Source organism: Mastomys coucha, unplaced genomic scaffold (assembly GCF_008632895.1).
Source record: "Mastomys coucha isolate ucsf_1 unplaced genomic scaffold, UCSF_Mcou_1 pScaffold9, whole genome shotgun sequence".
Lineage (NCBI taxonomy): Eukaryota > Metazoa > Chordata > Mammalia > Rodentia > Muridae > Mastomys > Mastomys coucha.
The window spans coordinates 49,645,135-49,670,245 of record NW_022196915.1 but is presented as its reverse complement, the minus strand read 5'-3'; the positions used below and the strand labels follow the sequence as shown (position 1 = coordinate 49,670,245).

The following is a 25,111-nucleotide window of genomic DNA, read 5'->3' as shown; positions in this document are numbered from 1 at the left end:
GAGAGACAGAGAGAGAGACAGAGAGACAGAGAGACAGAGAGAGAGACAGAGACAGAGAGACAGAGAGACAGAGAGAGACTGAATTCTGGGTCTGACATGATGACCTCCCAGCCCTATGATGACCTGCACAAGATTCCTATGGGGCCAATCAATATCCTGTCATGGGAGGGTGGGGCTACTGGGTCATACCCCTTCCTGAGTATTTATACTCAGCTAATAGCTGGTGAGGGAGGGAGAAACATTTTATTCAGTGGTATAACCACTGGTAATTTCCCTGTGTTCCTGCAAACAAACTCTAACACATGCGTCTATAAACAACTCTAATGGGACTCATTGGAGAACACACACACACACACACACATGCATGCATGCATGTACATGCACACGCACATACACACGAAAGGAAGGGAGAAAGGCCAAAATAAATAAATAAAAGACACAAACAGAGACCACTATAGAAAACCACAACCAATCAGAATGCAGAGTTGTGAAGCCTAGTTCCAAGGGGTAAATCTACAAAACACTCCTGCACTGAAGGCTCAGGAAACATGGAAGACGGGATGGGAAGATTCTAAGAGCCAGAGGAGCAGAGAGTTTGCTATGAAATTGTGTCTCCTAGTAATGTCAGAAGCTATACCCACAAAGTCTCACTCACACGACTGACTAAAGATGAGCTGAGCAAGGACAACAATAATAGACAAACTATTGTGAAGGGGAGAAAGCCCATGAGAGACCTCCATACAAGGAACTATAGCAGCCAAGGAGTGCTGGGAGTGGGAGAAGCAGACTTCCCCTGGAGGAGCACACAGCTGGTTACCCAATACCAGACCATCAGCCTTGAAAGCATGTATATAAGTAACACTACACAGACTTAAGAACAGCTTATATTTACCAACATATATGTGTATATATTTATACACTCCTAATACGCATGCAACAACAATTAAATTTTAAAAAAAAAGAAGCTACGAATTTGAAAGAGAATAAGGAGGGGTATATGGGAGGGTTTGAGGGAGAAAAGGGAAGGGGGAAATGATGTAATTATATTATTATCTAAAACAAAACAAAACAAATAAACTAACAATCCCAAACCAAAACACCCCCACCCCACAAACAAAACAAAACAAAACAACCCACGCAGGCAGAGGCAGGAGGAGGCTGGCTGGTAAGAGGAGAAGGGCTTTGAGACAGAGACAAGATGAGGGATTGAATATAACCAAAATATGTCATGTACATGTATGAAAGTGTCACAATGAAACCCATTATTATGTATAATTAATAAGTGCTAATTAAAAATGAACTCAAGTGGAGCCTTCATTCCCACTTTATATAATTCCCACGCAGATTAAGCAAAACTAAATGAGTTCCAGCTGACTTTAAAGCAACACGTAACACAAGCCTCTGCCTCTGGCTGGCAGCATTCTGTGACTCCAGGACAATGGCAGAGGATGTGCCTCCTCGCCCCTCTCCACCTTCTTCTAATTGCCTAGCTTCCTTTGCTCCATGCCTCAAATTTCTTACATACATGCCTTGCATCTCCTCCACCTCTGTTTTCATGCCCCTGGAATGAAAAGCGTTTGTCTTACCCAGAGGAACTATGGATAACAAGGTGAGGACCCCCAGAATTGAGAGCAGGAGCCTCATAGCAGAGGAGGGAGGCTAATGAGGACCAGAGGCAGGAATGAGGAGAGTCTCCCTGTGGTCTTGGCCCAGGAGTTGTAAGTTGCTGCATGGTTATTGAACCTTTCAATAGCAAGAACATTTCTGTGTTCCAATGAGGCTTTGTACCAGGAGGCAGCAATGCAAAGGACATGACCGTCATTCACTTTAAACACACTTAGGAAACGCTAGCTGGGGTGAGCTCAGATGGTAAACACAGAGTGGGGAGGGAAGCAACAGTCCTGAGAAGGTGAGGAGACACACAGCTATCAAGCTGTGTCTTCGCCTGGTTTCTGGAGCTATGCCAGTTAAGGCCCCACTTACAGAGGGAAGGCATTTTCCTCATTCTCAGGTAATGGGAAGAGAAACCCTTGATGTGACATCATGCTGATCTGTCAGTGTTTTGGGGAATAGACATTCAGATTCAAAACTATACATAGTCTAGTGAGATGTATGTGTGTGGGAGGGAGGAGAGCTTCAACTATCATTTGAATAACTGAATGAGGTCAACTAACCTTTTTTTTTTTTTTTTTTTTTTTTTTTTTTTTTTTGATTTTTTGAGACAGGGTTTCTTTGTGTAGCTCTGACTGTCCTGGAACTCACTCTGTAGACCAGGCTGGCCTCAAACTCCTCAGAAATCCACCTGCCTCTGCCTCCCAAGTGCTGGGATTAAAGGTGTGCGCCACCACCTCCCGGCCACTAACTTCTATACTAAAAATCTTAGTGAATGCAAATTGTTCACACTTCCCAGCTGTAAAGTTACACAGGAAGAGTTAAGATGTTTTAAAGCACACAGAGGCACACAACACAGAAGCCAACTGAAGGGCAACAGGAGCATATTTCTGACTAAGTAAGTAACTTACCTACTGGGTTCTGATGAGACATAATAGATACCAGAGTAGTCTGGAAGGGCCCAGGGAAGGTTTACAGAAGGCAGAGTCACCCTAACTTGAGAAACTATGAAGTATGTCTGTATCTTTGATAGTGATCTTTATAACTTTAAATTAAAAAAAAAAAGTGTATGTGCCTTTGTATGGGAATGTGCACATGAGTGTAGGTGCCTGAAGAGGCCAGAAGAGGGCGACAGTTCTCCTGGAATTGGAGTTATAGGTGGTTGTGAGCAATCTGAGGTGGATGCTGGGAACTGAACTCAAATTCTCAACTGTTACGCTGTCTCTTCAGCCTCATGATTTCCATAGCTTTCCAGATAGACTCATTACAAGTTGGGAACTTTCCATCACTAAAATGGGAGTTCTTTTTCTGCCAGCACTTGCTAGGGGGTTTCAGTGGATGGAACATGTAGTTATGCTATCTCTGCAGGTTCATCCAGAATGTTGAGACTTTGAAGATGACATCATCAGGATGGTGGATGAACAGAGACCTGGGAAATGAGTGGAGGTCCTGAGAGAGGATGCACATAATCTAGACTAAGAGGACAAGTGAGGGGAAGGAGTGCTCTAGGGGTGTGATCTGTCTGTCTCTAAGCCCAGGTTCAGATCCTCCCTCCTCTAAGTTACTGAAACAGAGGCACGTGGGCCCCTACTTTTCCAGCATTCTAGAAGCTCAAAGGATAACCTATGTGATGGTCCTTGGGGATATGTACTACTTGTTGATAACTCTTGCATCCACTCAGGGCAGCCTGATTTGGGTTTTTACCATTTTGATCAGGAGTCCAGAATTTACTGATTGTTGTCTCCTTTCTGCAAACTCTTGGGTTTTTTTGTTTTTATTTTTGTTTTTTTGTTTTTTGTTTTTGGTTTTTTGTTTTTTTGTTGTTTTTTTTTGAAGCACAGGTTATGAAGCAAAGTGATACAATTTATGAGGAGAAATAGAGGTCCTTTATGGAATACTAAAAGCATGGACTTTAGTGACTTCGAGACATTTTTGATTGATATGTGTTTCCCTGAGTGGTATATTTGGAACGAAGTGGTGCTGCCTGGATGCTCAGGAACACCGCGTGATGCCCAGCTGCCCACTGGTGTCACAGACATCAAAGGACTAGCTAGCTCTGCTCTGCTCAGGCTATAGGCTAATGAACACCTGCATATTGCCAGATCACCCGAGGCCTCTGTGAGGGCAGATAGAATTGCTAGTGCCTTTCCTCAAAGATCAAAGAGACATCAGCCGCGAGGCACACGTTGTTATAGCAGAAGGGGAAAGAAGATAACTTACTATCAGATAGTAAATTTGGCCCGAGAATCGTGGGTTTTATGGAGTGTAGCTTGCCAGAAAGGCACTAGTTAGGCAATACATAATTAACAACCCCATTCTACTGGAAAGTATGGAAAATTCATCAGTTTCTTTTAGTTGTGATACCCTCAAACCCTCATACTTAAAAAGAAAACATAAAATTATTTATTCCTACTCATTCCCTGACCCTAAGTCCCCCTGCTCCCACTTTGCTTTGGGAAAATAAATGTCTATGTTGTCCGGGTTAATGTTTTCACTTCTTACCCCATAAGTTTCCATAGCTTTCCATAGCTTTCCTTGCCTTTGCATTGAGTACTTTGTTAAATTTCTAGTAACTAACAACAACAAAAAAAACTAGTAATTCTTATATGTATAAATAGACATACATGTGTGAACTTGTGCCTCTATACTGTTTATTTAATTTATTTTTGAGACACTGTCTCACTATGTAGTCCCGATTGGCTCGGAACTCACAGGGATTCAGCTGCTTCTGCCTCCTCAGAGCTGGGATTAAAGGCGTATACCAACAAACCCACCCTACTCCATATTTTCTTTCTCACTCTATTTTTTCCATTAATTAATTTATTTATTCACTTTACATCTGGACTGTAGCCCTCCCTCCTCTACTTCCAGTCCCACCCTCACAAATCCCTCCCCCACCAACCCTGCCCTTCTCCTCAGAGAAGGGGAAGCCCCTCTTAGGTACCTGCCCATCGTAGGACATCAAGTACCAACAGGTCTAAGCGTATCTTCTCCCACTGAGGTCCAACAAGGCAGGCCAGCTAGGGGAAAGGATCCAATGACAAGCAACAGTGTCAGAAACAGCCCCTGCTCCAATTGTTAGGAGGACCCACATGAAGACCAAGCTGCACATCTGCTACAAATGTGTGGAGAGGGGGGAGCTAGATCCAGCTCCCAGCTTTGGTTGTCGGTTCAGTCTCTGTGAGCTTCCATGGGCCTAGGTAGTTGACTCTGTAGGTCTTCTTGTGGTGTTCTTGACCCCTCCAGCTCCCTCAGTCCTTCCCCAATTCCTCCACAAGACTCCTCAGAGCTCCATTTAAGGTTTGGCTGTGGGTCTCTGTTTCTGCTTCTGTCTGTTGCTGGATGAAGCCTCTTGGGAGTCAGTTATGGTAGGTTTCTGTCTGTAAGCATAGAAGAGTATCATTAATAGTGTCAGGGGTTGGTTTTCTCCCATGGGATGGGTCTCAAGTTGAACCAGTCTTTGGTTGGCCATTCCCTCAATCTTTGCTCCATCTTTATCCCTGTGCACCGTGTAGGTAGAACTAATTTTGGATGGAAGGTTTTGTGGGTGGGTTGATGTTCCCCTCCCTTCACTGGAAGTCCTGCCTGGCTGCAGGAAGTGGCCACTTCAGTCTCCATATCCCCCACTGCTAAGAGACTCAGCTAGGGTCACCTCATAGACTCCAGGGAGCCTCCCCCAATCTAGGTCTCTGGCTAGTCCCAGAGATGCCCCCAACCAATTCCGCTCTCTCTCCCAGCCCTCTCCCAAACCCCTCTCCTGCACCCAATCCCCATCCCTGTTCCCCTCCTCACCTCCTTTAAATAGTATATTTTTACTTGAAGTCCAGGAAACCAATAAGATTCTTAACAAAAATAATACATATACTATGCCACTCTAAGATTTAAAAATCCTTACTATTTTGGATTATTTATTTTTTGGTCACATTTTTCCCTCTCAGGTTCTTGTAGTAATTTGAATGAGAATGGCTTCCATAGGTCCATATGTTCCATAAATTCCTGGTTCCAGTTGTGGAACTGTTTAGATAGGATTAAGAGGTGTGGTCTTGCTAGAGGAGATATGTCACTGATGGGGCATGACACACACGAGGCTGGCCCACTGGCCCAGTGTGTCTGTCTGTCTGTCTGTCTGTCTGTCCATCTGTCTGTCTGTCTGTCTGCCTGTCTCTCTCTCTCTCTCCCTCTCTCTCTCTCTCTCTCTCTCTCTCTCTCTCTCTCTCTCTCTCTCTCTCTGCCTCTTGTGGATCAGAAGTGAACTCTCAGCTACTGATCCAGCACCATGCCTGCCTCCCTGTCTCTATGCCCCTGCTATGATGACCATGAACACCTCAAACCATATGCAAGCCTCTAATTGAATGCTTCTTTTTACAAGTTGCCTTGGCCATGATGATTCACCACAGTGATAGAATGGCAACAAAGACAGATCTATTTCTAGTTTTTAATTGATGCTAATCTCTGCACAAGTCCAATTTTAGTATATGTGTTGCCAAAGCAAACATTGCACACCAGTTGTACAAATTACAATCCAATGTAACCTTTCCAACGTGCATATATCGTACTTGGATCATGCCCAGCCTCCTTTCAGAATAGTGTAAACATACAGAATGGGCTTCATGGATATTCTACAATATCTTTATTTGTTCTTATTTTGTTTTTATACTTTCACTATTTAAATGCTATAAAGTTACTCAAGGAGTTTCATATATATGTTGAGGGTTTGTCTTTTACTGTCTATTGTTATGCTAAGTGCTGGCCTCCAAGACCTGGAGTCTGCACTTAAGCCCCTGACCCAAGTTAATTCTGATTGGTGAATAAAGATGCCGACAGCCAAATACCTGGGCAGAAGAGACATAGGTGGGGTTGAGGTTCCTAGGACTTGGAGGGAGAGGGAAAAAGGAGAGAGAAGCCATCATGGAATAGAAAAAGAATGTACAGGAGAGGAGAAAGGAGAGCAGCCATGGGCTAAGGGCCAAGAGAATGGCCCAGAGGGCTACCTGATGGGAGCTAAGGGCCACCCAAATGAAACATAGTAAGTAATAATTGAGTCATTGGTAGGAAGGTAGATTCTGACAGCATGGAGGGTAGGAAGCTGCCCAGCTGTTATGCTGCCTAAGGCATATTTAAAAATGTAAAGACTGCGTGTTTCTTTCATCTGGGAACATAAATGGTCTAAGGCAGGTAGAAACCCCACAGCAGGACTTAGAATACTTACTACTACTTATATTCATTAATTTCTGGTTAAAGTGTCTTACCATGCATATCCTGGTGTTGCAGGTACACTTCACTTTTATGGAGGGATGAAAGGAGACTCTTAGTGTGCACTGGGCTCAGGTCAGGTAGTGTGTAAATAAATGTCTATTCACCCAGATAGAGCATGGATATTAGACCAACAAAACGATTTCCCTCAATTTTTGATTGGTGAACCAATGGATTTATTGGGGGTTACTTACAACAGCATGAGTGATTCAAATGAAGATGCATCATCAGAGCCTGCCCCAGCATGTCTGAGTGCAGGGAGCCATAGAGTTGGCCCGGGTCAGGTGCCTTGAGAGGCATGTTCGTAGGTTTCTCAGGGTAGAGTCCATAATTCCTGGGACACCATGTGCCTTCCAGTTCCTGAGAGAGTAATGCTCTCCCTCAGGCAGTGAAGTGTTCAGGCTTCTTTGCATTTCTTTGTAAGTTCCCTTGGAAGTCAAAAAAACAAAAAACAAACAAACAAAACAAAACAAAACAAAAAAAAACATGGAAGGTTGACAGGGTAGTTGGTGTTAGACATTAATCTTGTGTGCCCTCTATTCCTATATAGCTTGCAAATATTGTATTATGGCAACTACAATTGTATTGATTTTGGCAATTGCCATTATATTCTGTATCTGATAAAGGTATATAAAGTCTGGTTGCTCTCAATATAATTGTTACAGTCTCAGTGGTGCTGTGGCCTCTCCAACCTGAGCTTGATTTAATACCTTAAGGCCATATCAGGTGACCTTGGCCTGGCCCGGGATTGCAGAGACTTACAGGTGAGGACTCATGAACTAGAGGCTCATTGCCCGACGTGCAAGCAGTTCCACCAAGGAATCCCTTCCCCCCAGTAATTATTTAGTGCTTAGGAGCCTCATGGATCTTGTGACTTTCTTTTCTTTTTTCTTTTTGGTTTTTCAAGACAGGGTTTCTCTGTGTAGCCCTGGCTGTCCTGGTACTCACTCTGTAGACCAGGCTGGCCTCGAACTCAGAAATCCGCCTGCCTCTGCCTCCCAAGTGCTGGGATTAAAGGCGTGCGCCACCACCGCCCGGCTGAGCTATGTGTCTTTATAAGTCCCCCTCTTCTGTCTAGGATGAGACGCCTCGGTTCTGAGGAAGTAGGTAGACACTATACCTAGGCACAGAGGTCCCATCTACCTGGCAATTCCAGATTGTGTCAAGTTAACAATGAACACTGATTACCATAAGGCCTAACAATGTTTATGTTTATCTTGCACCAACTCCAACAAAGCCACACCTACTCCAAGGACCCACCTCCCTTTGGATTTATGGGATCATTTCCTTTCAAAGCACCACACGTTTTAAGGCGTTAGCATCCTTTCCTTGTGTTTCATGGCTACTCACTCCAGAATGTCATTGTTCACTCCTTTGCTTCTTCTTTGTGGAGGAGACAGCACTGTAGCTTCTATTTTGCCTTCTTTTGATCTTGCTATTTCTTTTTACTTAAAATTTTAATTAATATTATTTTTAGTGTGTGTGTGTGTGTGTGTGTGTGTGTATGTGGTGGGCTGGTGTGTGTGTGTGTGTGTGTGTGTGTGTGTGTGTGTGTGTGTGTAGATCTTGCCTCGATTGCTCTCCCTCCACATCTACATTTTGAGAACATCTCTCACTGAAATGGAAGCATATCAGTTTGACTAGGCTATGGCCAATGAGCTTCAAGGATACTCCTATTTGTGTCCTATCCCAAGACTGGGTTTACATTCACCACATGGCTCCATGCTAGGCTTTTAACTAGGGCTCTGGGGATCTAACCTCAGGTTTTTGTGTTAGTGTGGTGGGTACTTTACCAAATAAGTCATCTGCTGGGCTTTCTCGGTGTGTGTGTCTGTGTCTATTCCCTATCTAACCCTTTGCTCTGATGAAATGTGAAGACCCAGGGGACTCCATACTGAATGAACTAAAGGATCTTTATGATGAGGAATCAAAAACTATTGCTCAAATTCTCAGTTATTTCATCGAAAACTTTGGATTCCAGTGTGGGAAAGATAATTTTATTTCAGGCATTAATTCATTTCGATTTTGATGTCTTTGGGCTTTAGAATGTCTTTAGAGAGATTTGTTCTTTGAGTTTTGGTTTCAGATTTTAATTTCTCTCTAGACATTTGATAAGGAGGAGCTGGAGAGCAGCTCAGTAGCTCAGAGCTCTTGCTGTCCTTCTACTAAGAACTTAGGTTTGGTTCCTAGAACGCACATCAGGCAGCTCACAACTGCTTGTAACTTCAGGTTTAGGGAATCTGATGCCCTCTTTTTGCCTCTGCAGGTACCCACACACACTAGAGTACACAGCACACACACACACACACACACACACACACACACACACACACACCAGCCACCTCTCTTTGGCCTGTATTGGCATCCCTCCAGCTGATGAAATTACAAGAGACTTCAGTGAAGCAAAGCTCTCTTTGTCTGAAGAAGCCAGAAAGGTGTCTACTTAGAAATAATCACGTGACCCATAAAGTAAGAAGGCACATCTGAAAGATATTATTGGATCAATAGGATGATTTCTGTCAAATTTGGGTCCATATCTGGAAACAAGAGGAATGGATTTTGTTTAGTTAACTAAGTTAACACCATGCCCAAGAGCAACCTGGGGAGGAAAGGGTTTATTTCAGCTTATACCTTGTAGTCTGAGGGAAATGTTATGTCCAGTTCTCAAGACCCCAAGAGACCACCAGGGACCACACTTGGATGCAAGTACATGAGAGTCTTTAAGCTCGAGCTTGGGCTACAAACCTTCCTGATGGAACAGGAAGGAAAGTGACCCCCAGGTGAAGGGGGATTATAAAAGAAAAAAACACACGCAGGAGTTTCTAAGCCTTGGCATTACATGAGAGGGTAAAGAAATGTTGATCTCCTTCCCAGAACCCAAAGGTGGGAGCCATATCACTTCAAGGACATCAGACGGTAACTTTCTAGACAGTAGCTTAAAAAAAAGTTTTGAGGACAAGATGGAATCTGGCCTGCTGGTTTTTGTTTGTTTGTTTGAGTTTTTTTGTTTGTTTGGTTGGTTTGGTTTCGTTTTTTTGTTTGTTTGTTTTTTGTTTTGGTTTGGTTTGGTTTGGTTTTTTTCATTGGCCATGTCTCTCTTAGGACAAGTTAACTTAGAATAGAGTCTTAAGAACAAAATAGAGTTTATTCTGAAACCTCAGCCCCTTCAGAAGCTAGGGTAGGAACTCAATGTAGGAACTGGAGCAGAAGCAATGGAGGAACACTACTTAATGGCTTACTCAGCCTCTTTCCTTATAGAACCCAGGACTCCCTTCCAAGGGTGGGCACCACCCACAGTGATCGGGACCCTCCCACCTCAATCATTAATCAAGAAAATGCTCCACAGGCTTGCCTACAGGTCACTTTTACAGAGGTTATTTTCTCAGTCAAGATTCCTCTTCCCAGATATGACTAGATTTGTGTCAAGTTGACAAAAACCAAGCAGCCCAGATTTTCATGTACCCAAAGCAGTGCAGAGTATAAAAGGGTGATCTTACATTTCAATATTGTGGGTATGCACAAAAATGTTGAGACTTTGTCAATGAATGAAGACATGTCGTTTTTGTATATCGTCACTTGTGGAAGATAAAAAGGGGTTGGCTCTTGATGGTGAGGATTCATCATATCTTTTGGCTGATTTTGTTAATAGATTTTATGTGTCTGTCTTGATTTTTTTAAACTGTCATAATTATAAAGGGAGAAGCACATACTCACCAATCACAGTGGTATGCATTTATATATCTCACTTTGGCATATTTATGATGTATCTGTTTGTTTATAATTGTTATACCCGTGCAACCATTATTATTATGCAAAACCATGTATGTTATTATATATTCTAGCCTAAAAGATGTTCTGTCATGTTTTAAAATTTCACAGGTAAATTACTCTTTTATTTTAAGAGATGTAAAGAAAATTTAAAGTTATTTTCTTTCAGAATTATACTTTAGGAATTTTTTTTATCTTTTGAGATAGACACTAAAGAAATGTAATTGTTTTAGATTTTAAGATTTTAGACTATGCCATTTGAAGTTGTGTTTGGGAAAAAGAGTACGGACTATAGCCTAATTCTCAGGTGCAGTCAGTAAGGTCACCTGATTGATAAACTTCTACCCATATGCTCCAAGTAGAGCTTAATAAAAATTATATTTTTAGTGTTTTGAGCCAGGGCTAGTCAAATGCTTTGTTTCTGAGCTTCACTCTCAGCCCAGAAAAATGCTATGCTTTCAGAAGCAAATGAAAAAAAGTGTTTGTATTCGAATGTAGACAAGCAAATATTATGTACTTCATATTCACTACTTTACATGTTTAAAGTTTTACTTTGATCTTTTTACTAAATGTTCATTTTGTTTAAATATTTTCAGGGTATAATATTCTTCTTGTACATTTTCTTCTAGTTATTACTATTATTATTATTATTATTAAATTTAAAGATGAAAGTATTGCTATGATAAATCTCAAATAATTTCTCAAACCTGGTTTTAAAAATAGTAAAGGAGGTGCTCCAGTCATCCTGAAGCAGCCAGGGGTGCCCCTCTCAGTTCGTTTTACTAACTTCTGGTAGATTTTCAAAAGGCTTACAGCAACCAGGAAGTATGGACTCAGGACATTTATTTCCAGGCAAGGGAGAAGGTGAGTGTAGGTAAGCAGAAGTCTGCAGAGCTTGTCCATGTTTTCTGGAGTGTGAAGGGCTTATCATGGTCTTCCTTCTAAGGAGATTTTCCTTTGGGAACCGGTGTTGGGTAGGGTTCGAACACCCACCATTTCCTACAGCATTTCTTCTCGTCGTTACATACACCAATAGTATCATCTATGGATGTGCACGCTATGTCTTTGCATACGCCTTTCAACATAATGCACTGCTTTTCCCCCGGAACAAGACCGGCCTTTCCTGCACAGGAAGAAGTTGGACAACACTGTTAATTCACTTTCAAAGTACTGTAAATGTGCCACAATCCTAGAAAATGGCTCTGGAATGGGAAACACAATATTGTCTACACAGAGAGATCGAATGCTTAGACAGAAAGTGTTTTTTGTTTGTTTATTTTGGCAGTAGGGGGAGGGGCTAAACATTTGGGATTAGATACACCTTGGAGTGAGCATCCTAACTTGTGAGGTTTCAGAGATGTGGTCCTCATCCTGGCAGCACACTTTGAGTGCATTGAAGTGTTTGTTACCATGATGGAGAACGTGTCTTAGAACTTCAGTGGACAAGCAATGTCTTGCTCAGTTTCCTCTCAAGTCAGTCATTCTGGACTGAAGCATCAATGCATACATCTACCCAGAAGCAGTTTCAACAGCAGGACTTATCCCATGCTCACAGCATCCTCATCAGATGCAGATGCACTCATCTCCATCAGTCATCAATCAGTCCATTCTTCTGCTTCCAAGTCGTCTCCCCCCACCCCTTCAGAACTGTGTAAGAAACATGCTTATTGAGTTACTCCATGCCTACATGTTTGGAGAGACTTCTCAGAGCTGCAGGTTTTCCTCCAGTATGTCCACATGCTTTCTTAGTTCGTTTGGCTGTTGAGGAGAGCATAGCTGGGGCCACCTGTCTGTGCCTTTCCAGCACCAGGAAGGCCCATTACTTCCACTGTGGATGACAGCTCCTGGTCCTCAGTAGAAGTGCACTCAGTTGTTTTAAAACAAAGCTCATGATGTTAGGAGAGAAAGAAAAAAGTGGGGGATTGGAAAGAGGGATCAGGGGGTGGGTTTGATCAAAACACATTACATGTGTGCATTAAATTCTCAAACAAGGCCAGGCAGTGGTGGTGCATGCCTTTAATCCCAGCACTTGGGAGGCAGAGGCAGGCAGATTTCTGAGTTTAAGGCCAGCCTGGTCTACAGAGTGAGATCCAGGACAGCCAGAGAAACCCTATCTTGAAAGAAATCTTAAACAATAAAAAGATGCAATAAAAGGAAGATTTTTTATTTATTTATTTATTTTTTGGTCTTTTCCTGTCCTGACACCCTGGGTTCACAAGAGACCTGGCCATTTGAAGTGTCCCCCTCCACTGAGGACCTGCAGGACTTTGATTTACTCTGTCCTCACAGTGTAACCCATTTGGGAGGAGCAAAGGAAGGCTGATCTTGCTTGCTCTGGAGGGGCCAGGCATCCCGACTTGCAATGCAGACCTCTCTGTGAGTTCCCTGTGAACTCTGCAGGAGGCTAGCTAGCTCTCTCCTCATCCTGAACAGCCTCTCAGTACTTTCTTTATTGATAAGAAGCCCTACCATAGGGTCCAACCCCTTAACGTTTTTTAAGAGCTATAGACATGAAGCTTTAGAATTCATCTATAAAACGTCTTCATCAAATTCTTATATTGAACTCTCCAGTCCTTCTGTGCCCCACCTTCCAGGTCTGATAACCACCGCTGTAGTATCTATTCTGAGTTTCATTATTTTAGGTCCTTGTATAAGTGAAATAACATACCTGTTTTATTTCCCATCCTTAGTAGCACCTCTGATCCTTCAATGCCGTCATGCATGGCAAAAACAAAAAACAAAAAACAAAAACAAAAACAAAAAACAACAACAACAAAAAACTCTCCATAGTTACCATTTTTATGTCTATGTGGATTGGTGGAAATAGCAAGGACCCAGAGGAAGAGAAATGTAGTTCAGTGTTACAACCACATGGGTGATCTCAGCAAAATCATAGTCTTCGAGTAAGCATGGCTTCTGTTTTCTAACATGAAAGGCATGGCCACTAATGTAACTTCAAATAGTTAGTGTCATATTTGACATCATAGGTTCCTGCGAGTCTGTCCACCATGACCAAGCTTTCTGAGTGCAGCTGAGAAGAGAACGGAGGACTGGATCATCTCCTTTGTGAAAGTGCAGCTATGTGCCAGGTAGATAATGAGGATGCTCATAACTTAGACTCAAATTCACCAGGGGAGCTCAGAGATGAACCAAGAAGGGCTCTCTCAGTGAGGACAGACAGTAGTTTGAGAGATATAGGCACCCTTCGGGTGGTGGGCACTGCTTTTACAATTGTCCAGTCCTCTGCTCCCTGAGGTATACCCAGCAAACCCCTTTTCTTCCAAGAAGTAGTGGGGAAAGGATTTTATAATCTCTCACCAGGGTCTGTATAGAACAGTCAGAAGAGAGATGGTGTAGTTTGCACTGGACTCTAGATTCTAATATTCAAAGGTATGAATGGTAGGTCTCAGGGGTGCAATCCAGATTTTTACATGCATCCCTCACTGACAATAGGAACATTGTCTTTACTTTCCTCATAATTCCTCTGCTCCCGAGTTTTTCATTTGTTTCTAGTACTTACCTACACTTCTCAGCAGTAGACTCTGCATACTTCCATTCCCTCATCAATATGAATTAATCTTTACTCTCTTTGGTGAGTAAGGCGTTGATGGTAGCCAATTTCTTTTAAAGTATACTGACTTAAGGCTTGCATCAAGTAGCTTCTCTGCCTCTATTTCTATAATTGGGCTTCTCTTCTCCGTAGAGGGGTTCTTGGTCCCCATTTTATGTTGATGGGGGTCCTCTACTCCTTTCTGAATTCGTTCAGCTCTGAAGGTGTTGGATTTGGGGACCCTCAAGTCTGTGTCCTGACCTCTGAGTTATGGGGCACAAAGCACACGTGGGCACCCCAGGAGACCTCCTAAGAAGTCCTGCTCCTGAAGTCATCTCCCAGCTTACCTCTCGACACCATCATCACAAAGAAGAAGAGGACGGACAGGAAGGAATGGGATCTCATGGTTGAGTGGCCAGCAGTGTGGAAGGTGGTCAGGGCTGGTGAAGCTCTGGGTTTTTATTCACTTCTGAGGGCCTGCGGTTCCTCCTAATTAGTGATACTTAACATGCAAAGAAGTAAAACTGCTTTTGTGGGAGTATTTCCAAACCTTAGAGTTGCTAAATTTAGTGACAAATTAACCTCATAATAAAGACCTAGATGGTTAGTGGTTTCCTTCTTTTTCCTGTGTTCTCAGTCCCACCAGTGGTCCCACCGTCAGTCTATTCTCTTTTTTGGAAAACAAAATTCATGATTGAATTTTTTTACATGGCGTATAACAGTTATGCCTGTGGACAGCAGCGTTGTAATCAGCTCCATGTACACAGCATGTGATGGTCAAATTGGGATAACTGGCAACCTTCTTCCTTCAAACATGATCAAGCACTTCTCCCCTAGAGTTTTGAACTGCATAATTAAACGTTACATATCTTTTTCTAATAACCCACTGAGTTCCCTTTGTGCTGCCTTGTATGCTCGTGGTGTGAGGTTGTCCGCTAGAGCATGGTCCACCTACCAGGGACCAGCCTTTGAAAAAAACAACTCTTCCTCCCCCAGAAGTTGTCCATAGCTTCTCAAGTATGGGGTGCTTGTGAACCCTTTGTGTTGAACTATTAACTGGCTTGATCTGGTGCAGGTCTTGTGAAGGCAGATCACAGACATTGAGAATTCATGAGGACAGTTATTGTCATGTCCAGAAGAGATTGTTTTGTCCTGCTGTCCCCTGACTTCTGTCTTTTAGAATCTTTCCTTCTTTTCTTCAATGCTTCCTCAGCATGGTATGTATGTGTGTGTGATACATATGTCTTATTTGTGGTTGACATTCCATAGTCAGTTATTCTCTACACTTTGACTAGTTGTGAATTTAGGTCTGAAAGCTGCTTTAATCTATGGGCAGAGAGATGCATATTTAGAGGATGATATGATTAATACCTTGGAAGTTTCATCAAATCATTGTAGTAGATTTACTACTGGAACCTACAAGCTCCCCAACTATGGGTCTTTGGCCAGATTTTTAACACTGCATCTGTTTCCTTCTTAGGAGTGGGCTTTAAATATGAGCAGAAAACTATTGATAACCCTATTAGTTCGTAACACTATTGCGCCTATGGGCCTAGCTTGCAACAACACAATAGATACACAATGTTGGGAAAAGGTTGGAAGGGGATGGAAAGGGAGGAAAGGTAGATCTAGGAGGAGTTAGAGGGAGGAGGAGAGGTGAATGTGAATATTAAAATACACTGTATTTTAATATGTGTATGACATTCTCAAAAATCAAAAAGCCATATTAGAAGTATTACATGCTGACATTTCTCTCCTGTGCTTCTTCCTCTCACTGGTACTGTGTCTTGCTCACACCACCCATCCCTGTTCCAGCTGATAGACAGACCACTCTCCTCTCATCAGCAGCTCATTTAAGCTTCCCTAATGAGTGAGAACACACTGTATTTGCATTTCTCTGCCTGGTTAATTTCGCTTCATATGTTTCCTGACCATATCGTCACAGGTGAAAACAATGTTCAGACACCTTTCAAAGGCTTCATGAGAGAAGAGCTCACTGGAATAAGTTGCCAGTTTAGGGGAGTGTCTACATCATGGAGAGGAGCACACAGAGTGGGATGATGTGTTTGTCTCCTGTGCTTGGCTTCACAGAACACTGCAATTAATCTCCTGCTCTACCCACACACCTGACAGCGGTGGAATTTCACCCATTTTAAATGATTGGATGCTATTTTATTGTATTCGTGATCTGGATATCATATTCCCTGCATCCCTCCAAAGATGGGTAGTTAGGTGTACTCTGTTTCCTTCCTAATGTGAATCATGTTCCAATAAACATTGGAGTGTAAATGGATCTTGAAAATACCATTGCACTTCCCTTTAGTTGTGCAATTGATGGATCCTGTGGTTCTGTTGGTAACTCTGAGCATTCTCTACTCTGTCCCCTTCCTGGATGCACTAATCTCTATCCCCACTGGCTTTGTGTGAGTTCCTCCCCATCTCCACAATATCACCGGCTTTGTTATTTTTTTTTTTCCTTTTTGATAATAGCCACCCCAACTGGGGTGACAGGATGCCTTATTATGGACATAACTTGCATTTTCTAGGCACTTGGAATTTTTCCACATACCTCTTGACTATTTGTGTACTTTCTTTTGAGAAAGGTCTATTCAAATAATTTTGTCTTTTTAAGAAAAATTAGATTTTTCTCATTGTGTATTGAGTTCCTGATATATTTTGAATATCAATTCCTCATTAGATAAATGGTGAGCAAACATTTTCTCCCATTCAGTAGTTTATCCCTTGTTTCTGCTGATTGTTTTCTCTCATGAGAAGGATGCTGTATAGTTTGGTATTCGTCCATTTGTATATTTTTGCTTCTTTGCCCTTGCTTCTGGGGTGTGATAAAAAAACAAAACAAGCAAGCAAACAAAAACATTGGCTATCCAGCTTGTTAAATTCTCCACCATTCTCTCCCAGTAGTTTACTGTTTCTGAGCTAGTTCTCAGGGTGTTGTCTACTCTCAGTAGGAGATGGAGGTCATTCCATCCTTGCGTGTGTGTGTGTGTGTGTGTGTGTGTGTGTGTGTGTGCATGTGTCATTGCTCCCCAGCTCCACACTGCAAAAAAAATTATCTTTGCTCCACTACATTAAATTGATTTAACTTTTTGTGGTTCATACAGAAAATTATTTCATGGATGAGAAGAACAATCACACAATAGCCTCTTTTTTTTTATTTAGAATGTAAATTGGGAAATAATTTGAAGGGTATTAGTGTTTTAAAAAATGGTCCTTTGAAGTGCTGAAATGTTAGATAGAAGCTGATTGAAATCTGAATTGATTGATTCTTGGGCTTTGTGGCTCTTCATTAGCCAACTACTGTAAATGCAGGTTTCCTTTGAGGTTGTCCCATGGTAGCAAAAAGGTTCACCCTAGCGTGGAAGATTGAGGGAGATGGCCACTGTGCTGAATCTCCGAGCGTCTGTCCATCTCAGAGTCTCATGCTTCCTAACACGGCTGTATCATAATAGCTGTGCAGGAATCTCAGAACACTCAGAGCCAGGCTTAAGTCTTGGCATACAAAAAGAATTCAGGAAATGGCTGAGAACCAATGGCTTGAGCTGCAGTCATTTCCAGTCTGTGGCACAAGGGTGAGGACAATTGCTGTCCTCCTCGGTGCACACACCTTGCAGTGTTTAAGTGTGCAGCTGGATATATTGAACATTAAATATATTAAACATTAAATATATTAAAGATTGAGTATATTAAATCCTTAGATTAACTGAACTTCATTTGTACCATGACGTGGAGACTCATAAAAATGGATGTAACATTAGATACACTTGTAAAATGTCTTTTTTGCTACCAAACCTTGTATGTTGCATAGTGTGGACCCCTGTCATTTCCATCTCCTTGGGATCCAAATAGATTCTACACTTAGAACAAATCCACACATCATCCTGTCAAAAAGCACAGGTAAAGGAGGAAAGGGGACTGAGGGGAGGGCAGGCCATCTAGTGACCTCGTGTTGGAGGTGATAGGGACAGAGTTGTAGTTTATATCCTGAACTTCAGTCGACTTCCCCATCTGCCAACTCTCTCTCTCTCTCTCTCTCTCTCTCTCTCTCTCTCTCTCTCTCTCTACCTCCCTCCCTCCCTCTCTCTCTTTCTCTCTCTCTCTCTCTCTCTCTCTCTCTCTCTCTCTCTCTCTCTCTCTCTCTCTCTCTCTCTCTCTCTCTCTCTCTCCAAACCTTACCTCCCAAAGCTGCAGAGTTGGACTGCAAATGTCTACCTGAGGATTGTGAGAGAGGACCCCCCCTTCCTATGGCTTTTTTAACATGGTTCCTCATTTCATTTTGATGACAAGTAATGGCCTTTCCTCTGTCCATTTCATAACATCACCTGACCTCAATTCGTTTTGAATGGCAATGAGAAAATGCATCAGTGTGGCTGCGGTGAGGAAGCAGCTCAATTGCTTGGCTGCTTGCACAGATAGCATGCATGAGCGTTTGGGCCCCAGCACCATAGACACTCGTTACTACATGCTGGAATCCCAGCACTTGGGACATGGAGGCAGGAGGACCAGAAGCTTAATGCCATCTCTAGCTAAGTAACCAGCTCAAGGGCTATAAGAAATCCTGTCATATTACCAAAAAAACAAAACAAACAAACAAACAAACCAGAGCAAATCAGACCCAACCAAACCAAAATGATAAACCCACAAACCAACACATACACACAAAAAAACAAAACAGCTTTTCTAAATTCAAGTTTTTTTTTTAATTAAAAAAATTTTGAGATAGGGTCTCATGTAACCACCAAAGTTGAGTAGCATATGACTTTGTGAGTATCAAGGGTCAGCATGTGATTTTCTTTGTGTATTTGCTTTCCAACAGGGAGTCAGTGCATAACAAGTATCTATATGTTAAAATGATTCATTTTTTGATCTCCATTTTCTTCCCACTTTCGTCTTTCCCATTCTTTTCCCCATATCATATTCCCCAAAGCAGAGTTGGATTTGTGCTAAAAAGCCATGCCTCCCTCCCCCAGCATGAAGCACTATGAACTAGTTAGCAGTAAGCAGTCTTTAGTTGCACAATTTATCTAGATAATCATACCCCTCATGACATTTTCTGTTGTACACTTTTCATCAGTGTCTCTTTGTGCATATAAAGCACACAGCAGAGGTAACTGAGATCAAAGGCTGCTTTCTGACTCTACCCCATCCGGAGGTCCTGCAGGCACCAAAGTGGATGAGAAGGGATGCCTTCGGTGCAAAGCACTGTGCTGCCCTGCCGACTCTCGTCTCTACCTAGTTAGGAATTCTAGGAGATTTCCTGATTTCTTTTCTTTGCCAGGTTAAAGCCAAGAGCCTGTACATATCACTCCAAGCAAAGCGCCACTTCATAGTGTTCATGCCGAATGCTAGACACACACTCTTGTTCCCATATCTCAGTTCTACTTTAAAGCCTGGGTGTTGAAAAGTAAGAGGGAAGCCAGGGTCTGGGATGAAGCCTCCAGGCACGGGGTTGAGGCCAAGGAAGCAGGATGGGCTAGAGTTATTGTAGGTTGCTGTCCCACATGTGGTCCAGTGACCACAAGTGCCACCAGTCCATCTGCCTGGTCCTACAGAGCTCTTAGGCCCAGGGTCAAGATAAGTAACTTCTCTCCTGAGTAAACAGAGTTCTGAAGATAAAGATTTACTAGAATTATCCCAGTTTTCAAATTATCCAGATCTGGGAATGCCTAGTAACTTTATCCAATAAAATTCACACTTATCATGGGGTACACCCCGACTTCATTTTCTCTAAGCTACAGTTGTAGTGGAAAATGGATGGATGGCTCCTTTGGGGGCCATAGGTAATAGTGGCTAGCCTTTAAGGATTGTTTCCCCACAACCTGTCTGACATCCTCCTCTTACCTAAGCACTTGCAGAATTTATCGCTGCCTGGTAGAACTTGATTCATAAAGAAGAAGGTGGCAAAGCTGAGGACAGAGATCTTCATGGAAGAAGGCCTGGCCTTGCATCCAGGAGGCAGTGACTACCTCGTGGCTTGCTGGCATCATTGAGATGCCTTTGTTTGGACAATGAGTGTCCCTTTGTACCTCATTAGAGATGTTCATGACAGTGTTCTATAGAGTGATCTGCATGGAAAGACTAAAGGGTCTTTGTTCTTTTGGTCACTGGATTCACCAAGGATGCGGTTGCATGGACAAGTTTTGATCAGGAAACCTTGTTAAATAGGAACATGGTCTCCAAACATTTTGGCTACAGATGAAAGTCTGTGATCATACAGTCATCTATATTAAGTTACAGTGGGTTAGGCTCTGCTGGGGGCTTGCTGGCTTACTAAGTAGTGAATAGATATTTGGCTAGGAACCATTTCCCAGAATTATTAGACTTGATAATTATTAACCACGCACCCAGTTCTTGGTTTGGACTTTCATAGTGTTTTGCTCTCCCCTGAACAGCTTACCATACCACGTGTAGATTTGCTTCAGATTCTTTTTTTTTTATTTCTTTTCTTTTCTTTTGATTTTTTTTATTAGATATTTTCTTTATTTAAATGTCAAATGATTTCTCCTTTCCTGGTTTCCCCTCAGAGAGAAAAATCTTGCTTCGGATTCTAAGCTGGGAACTTTTTGCTTTGAGAACGATGTTGAGAGGCGTGGTTATTCATTCTGAAGGCTTCTGTCAATCAGTGAAAGTACTGAAGTGGCACTGTGTGAGAGGAGAGCAGGGGGCCTGGATTTGAGTTCTAAGTCTCTAGATCAGCTAGTGTCTTGAGATATGGGCATAAGCAGCAGGGGGTGGGTGGGTGGGATAATGCCTTCTTTTTTTCCCTCCATAGCACCTGATCTCTTGATGCTAAGCATCAGGGGCTTCTTAGTCACGCTGCACATACAATCAAGAGAGTTAGTTTAAAAGGCACTTAGCTCTATTCTAAGAAGTTTATTATTTTTAAGACTGATTAGAAATTCTGGAGGCCAATGAGATGGCTCAGTATGAGCATGTATCCTGAGACCAGTATCCTCTGGTCTACCAAGGGATGTAGCATGGCATATGAAGACATTTAAGCAACCTAAGCAATTTGTAACCACAAAATCTGTTTAAGCAGAAAAAAAAGTACAGGCTGAATCGGAAACCCAGAAAGATACCCCTACACAGAGCAATAATGCCAGAACAGGATGTGTCGTTTCTTCATATCTCAGTGATGAAGTGCTCCCGACCCAATCTTATGTGGTCAATCAGAGGGCAAAAACTCCACGAGACTGCCTTTACCAACAGGATGTCCTTCAGCCTGCACAGACTTAAACTGGAAAGAAACGGGGGTGGGGTGGGGGAGGAAATGAAGGAGTGTGACAAATACTTGAAAACCAAACAACATGCTTCTAAATAATATAACAAAAAAAGAAGTTTATAGTGGAAATTAATTTTTTGAACGGAATATAAATGAAACTAAAGCATATGACTTTTGCAGAATGTACTTGAGTCCATGTGAAGAGAGGTATGCATAGCCTCAAACGCCAATGATAGACAACAAGGAAGCACAGGCTTCCGTTCTAAGTCATCTTCAAGAACCCCGAGGAAAACAGTAAACCATGCTCAAGGCAGAGAAATAGAGGAGACAATAAAAGAAAAGATGTGAGTCTATGGGATAGGAAGTAGAAAATCAGTGAAACCAGGTGACTTTTCAAAAGTCCAAACAATGGATAAAACCAAATACACTTACAAAAAACTGCTGTGGCCCAGTCAAACATTACTTAGAAGAAATGGACACATTTCTATGATGCAAATAAGAGAATATATGAGTAGACCTACAAAATAGGGTAAATAATAATAATAATAATAATAATAATAATAATAATAATAATAATAATAATTTTGAAGCACATTTGGAGCTTGTAAAGACACTTTAATATGTATTTTAAACACTAGGATGAAGAGAAGGAACACTGTTTAAGGAGAATACCTGGGAGCATCCAGACATCAGACCTAACAGCATCTTTAGAGATGCATGGCCAGTCTAGCAACATGGACAAGAAGCTGTGGTGTTCTTGTGGGTCAGACACTCAGATATCTTGTTCTGACTTTTGGTTGAATTCCAGCCACATCCTGCCTACACTTATGACCAGTAGTCTCCATCAAATACTTGAGGTTTGGACTAAACTGTAGTCTCTAGTTCTTCCGGAACCAGAATGTGAGAACCAAACAGAATGTGAGAACCAAAATCTTATCCCAAAGACAGACTATCTTGTATCAAAGCCCCAGAAAAAGAAATCTACTTCTCTTAAAGAGAAAATTCCAGGATCCCTCCAGTAACTGAGGGCAAAGCCATACATACCTCTCTTTGGGTAAAGTTTATTTTTTTTGCTATTGTTGTTAGTTTTTTGTTTGTTTGTTTGTTTTTTGAGACAGTGTTTCTCTGTGTAGCCCTGGTTGTCCTGGAACTCACTCTGTAGACCAGGCTGGCCTCAAACTCAGAAATCTGCCTCCCAAGTGCTGGGATTAAAGGCGTGCACCACCACTGCCCAGCTGTTGTTTTGTTTTTAAGGTACATTTCAGTTGCACAAAATAATAGTGAGAAACCCATGAAATAATGTGCTCTGCCCACACTCACCACCTCTGTTCTTCTTTTCTATTACTCCAGACACTTCCTTTTTCATAACAGGCCTTTTTGCATCTCTAAGTCTTATTTTAAACTTATTTAAATTTATTTGTTCTTTAAATGTCATGTTTATTATTATTATTATTATTATTATTATTATCATCATCATCATCATCAATTATTTTGTATGTGTGTCTGCTTATGTGCATGTGGGTGCCCAAGGATGTCAGATCACCTGAAGGAAGTTGGAGTTAAAGGTGATTATGAGCCATCTGATATAAGTTCTGGCAACCAACCTGGGGTCCTTTGCAAGAGTAGCAAGTAAGTGCTCTTAACTGTTGAGCCATCTCTCCAGTTCCCAACTTATTCTTTGGAAGGCATGTGAAAGAATGCATGGGATGAACATCTTCCTGAGTTTGGCTTATCTCATCCTACACAACCATCTCCAATTCTGTCATTCTCCTTTAAGGGACATGATTTCCTTCTTCTACATGGCCATTGTCTCTACATGTTCTTTATACATTCATCCCTTGATAGACTTTGTACTGGTTACTTTTCCATTGCTGAGATAATACACAGCAAGCAGAAGCAATTTACAGAAGGAAGAGTCTCAGAGAAATAAAAATACATCACTGCAGGTAGGCCTTGCAGCAAGCCCCACGGTAGCAAGCAAGAGCAAGAAACTGAGTGCTCACATCTTCAGTTACTAGCAGGAAGCACAAAGAGTGAACTGGAAGGAAGTAGCCCAAGGCTTTAAAACTCTCAGTCTTCCCCACTGTCCAGCCAGCTAAATACTTATTCAAGTAGAGCTGGACTTTCTAAACCCTCAAACACAGTGCCACCAACTGGGGACAAAGTGTTTAAACACTTAGTTCTAGGGGGGACATTTCTTTTTTTTTTTTTTTCTTTTCAAGCTATGACCTTTTTTTCACATTTGAAAAGTTTACTAAAACAGGATATGTACATTTATACATGGATTTACATACATTATAGTTTTTATGCAAATAGTTCATAATATGATCCCTCTTGGCTTTTCAGGCATTTTTATTATTTTTTTAATCCACCTCCCTCCTGCTTTTTCTTTCTTTCTTTTTTATTAGATATTTTCTTTATTTATATTTCAAATGTTCTCCCCTTTCCTGGTTTCCATTCTGAAAAAAAAAAAACAAACAATCCTATTCCCTCCTCCCTCCCCCTGCTCACCAACCCAACCTCTCTCGCTTCCTGGCCCTGGCACTCCCCTACACTGGGGCATAGAGCCTTCACAGGACCAAGGGCTTCTCCTCCCACTGATGACAGACTAGACCATCCTCTGCTACATATGCAGCTGGAGCCATGAGTCCCACCATATGTACTTTTTGGTTAGTGGTTTAGTCCCTGGGAGCTCTGGGGGTACTGGTTAGTTCATATTGTTATTCTTCCTATGGGACTGCAAACCCTTCAGCTCCTTGGGTCCTTTCTCTAACTCCTTCATTGGGTACCCTGTGCTCAGTCCTGATAAGTGGATATTAGCCCAGAAGATTGGAATACCCAAAATACAATCCACAAACCACAAGAAACTCAAGAAGGAAGACCAAAGTGTGGATACTTCGATCCTTCTTAGAAGAGGGAACAAAATACCCATGGAAGGAGTTGCAAAGCCAAAGTGTGGAGCAGAGACTGAAGGAAGGACAATCCAGAGACTGCCCCACCTGTGAATCCTTCCCATATTCAATCACCAAACCCAGACACTATTGTGGATGCCAGAAAGTGCTGGCTGACAGGAGCCTGATATAGCTGTCTCCTGAGAGGCTCTGACAGTACCCGACTAATACAGAAGTGGAGGCTCGCAGCCATTCATTGGACATTTCATTTCAAACCATCATAAATACCTAGGCTGGTTCCTTGGCTAGTATAAAGAGTGTATGATAGACATGTGTATGTGGGCATCAACAGCACCTGCTGGCTTTGATTCCTCTTGATAGATATCCAAGGATCATGAGATAATTCTATTTTTGGCTTTTTGAGGACCACCTATGCTGATATCCATCACAGTTATACCAATTTAAATTCATAACAATAGTCTATAAATATTCATCCCTGCCCCACCTTTGAACCCTCTTCAGCCTTGCTTTGCCTTTTTCTTGTTGGTTTTGTTGTTGATGCCATTCTGATTGGGGTAAAAGAAAAATCCAGCACTGTTTCAATTTGCATTTTCCTAATGGCTAAAGATTCTGAACATGTCTTCATGTAATTATTGGGCATTATTCAACTATTTTGACAAGTGTCTGGTCAGTTCTTGTGTTCACTTTTAATGATTGGATTGTTTCTTCTTCCTGTGTTACTTTTTGCATTTTTGATATATTCTTGTTATTAATCCTCTGGTGGATGACTTTCAGGCC

At 42.0% G+C, this 25,111-nt stretch overlaps 2 protein-coding genes across 2 annotated transcripts in view; both read right to left on the bottom strand.

The window, feature by feature from the left end:
• LOC116084929 (beta-defensin 43) overlaps positions 1–1,683 on the bottom strand; it is a 5,597-nt gene extending 3,914 nt beyond the window's left edge. The window contains exon 1 of the mRNA XM_031362231.1: positions 1,587–1,683. Within this exon, the coding sequence (XP_031218091.1) occupies positions 1,587–1,644 (58 nt within the window). The 5' untranslated portion in view covers positions 1,645–1,683. The remainder of the gene's footprint in view (positions 1–1,586) is intronic.
• A 9,795-nt stretch (positions 1,684–11,478) lies between these two features.
• Defb130b (defensin beta 130B) lies at positions 11,479–14,606 on the bottom strand. Its single transcript, XM_031362553.1, has 2 exons — positions 14,530–14,606; positions 11,479–11,755 (listed from the first exon to the last, which is right to left on the bottom strand). The coding sequence occupies exons 1-2, from the start codon at positions 14,585–14,587 to the stop codon at positions 11,574–11,576; spliced, it is 240 nt and encodes a 79-aa protein (XP_031218413.1). The 5' UTR covers positions 14,588–14,606; the 3' UTR covers positions 11,479–11,573.
• Between the last annotated feature and the right edge of the window lie 10,505 nt (positions 14,607–25,111).

What these genes read in the sequence shown, in the direction of transcription:
- Defb130b (XM_031362553.1), bottom strand. Translation starts at nt 14,587, where the DNA reads ATGAGATCCCATTCCTTCCTGTCCGTCCTCTTCTTCTTTGTGATGATG. An exon ending in TGTGATGATGGTGTCGAGAG is followed by an intron (nt 11,756 to 14,529) that starts GTAAGCTGGGAG and finishes CTTCCTGTGCAG; the next exon opens with GAAAGGCCGGTCTTGTTCCG.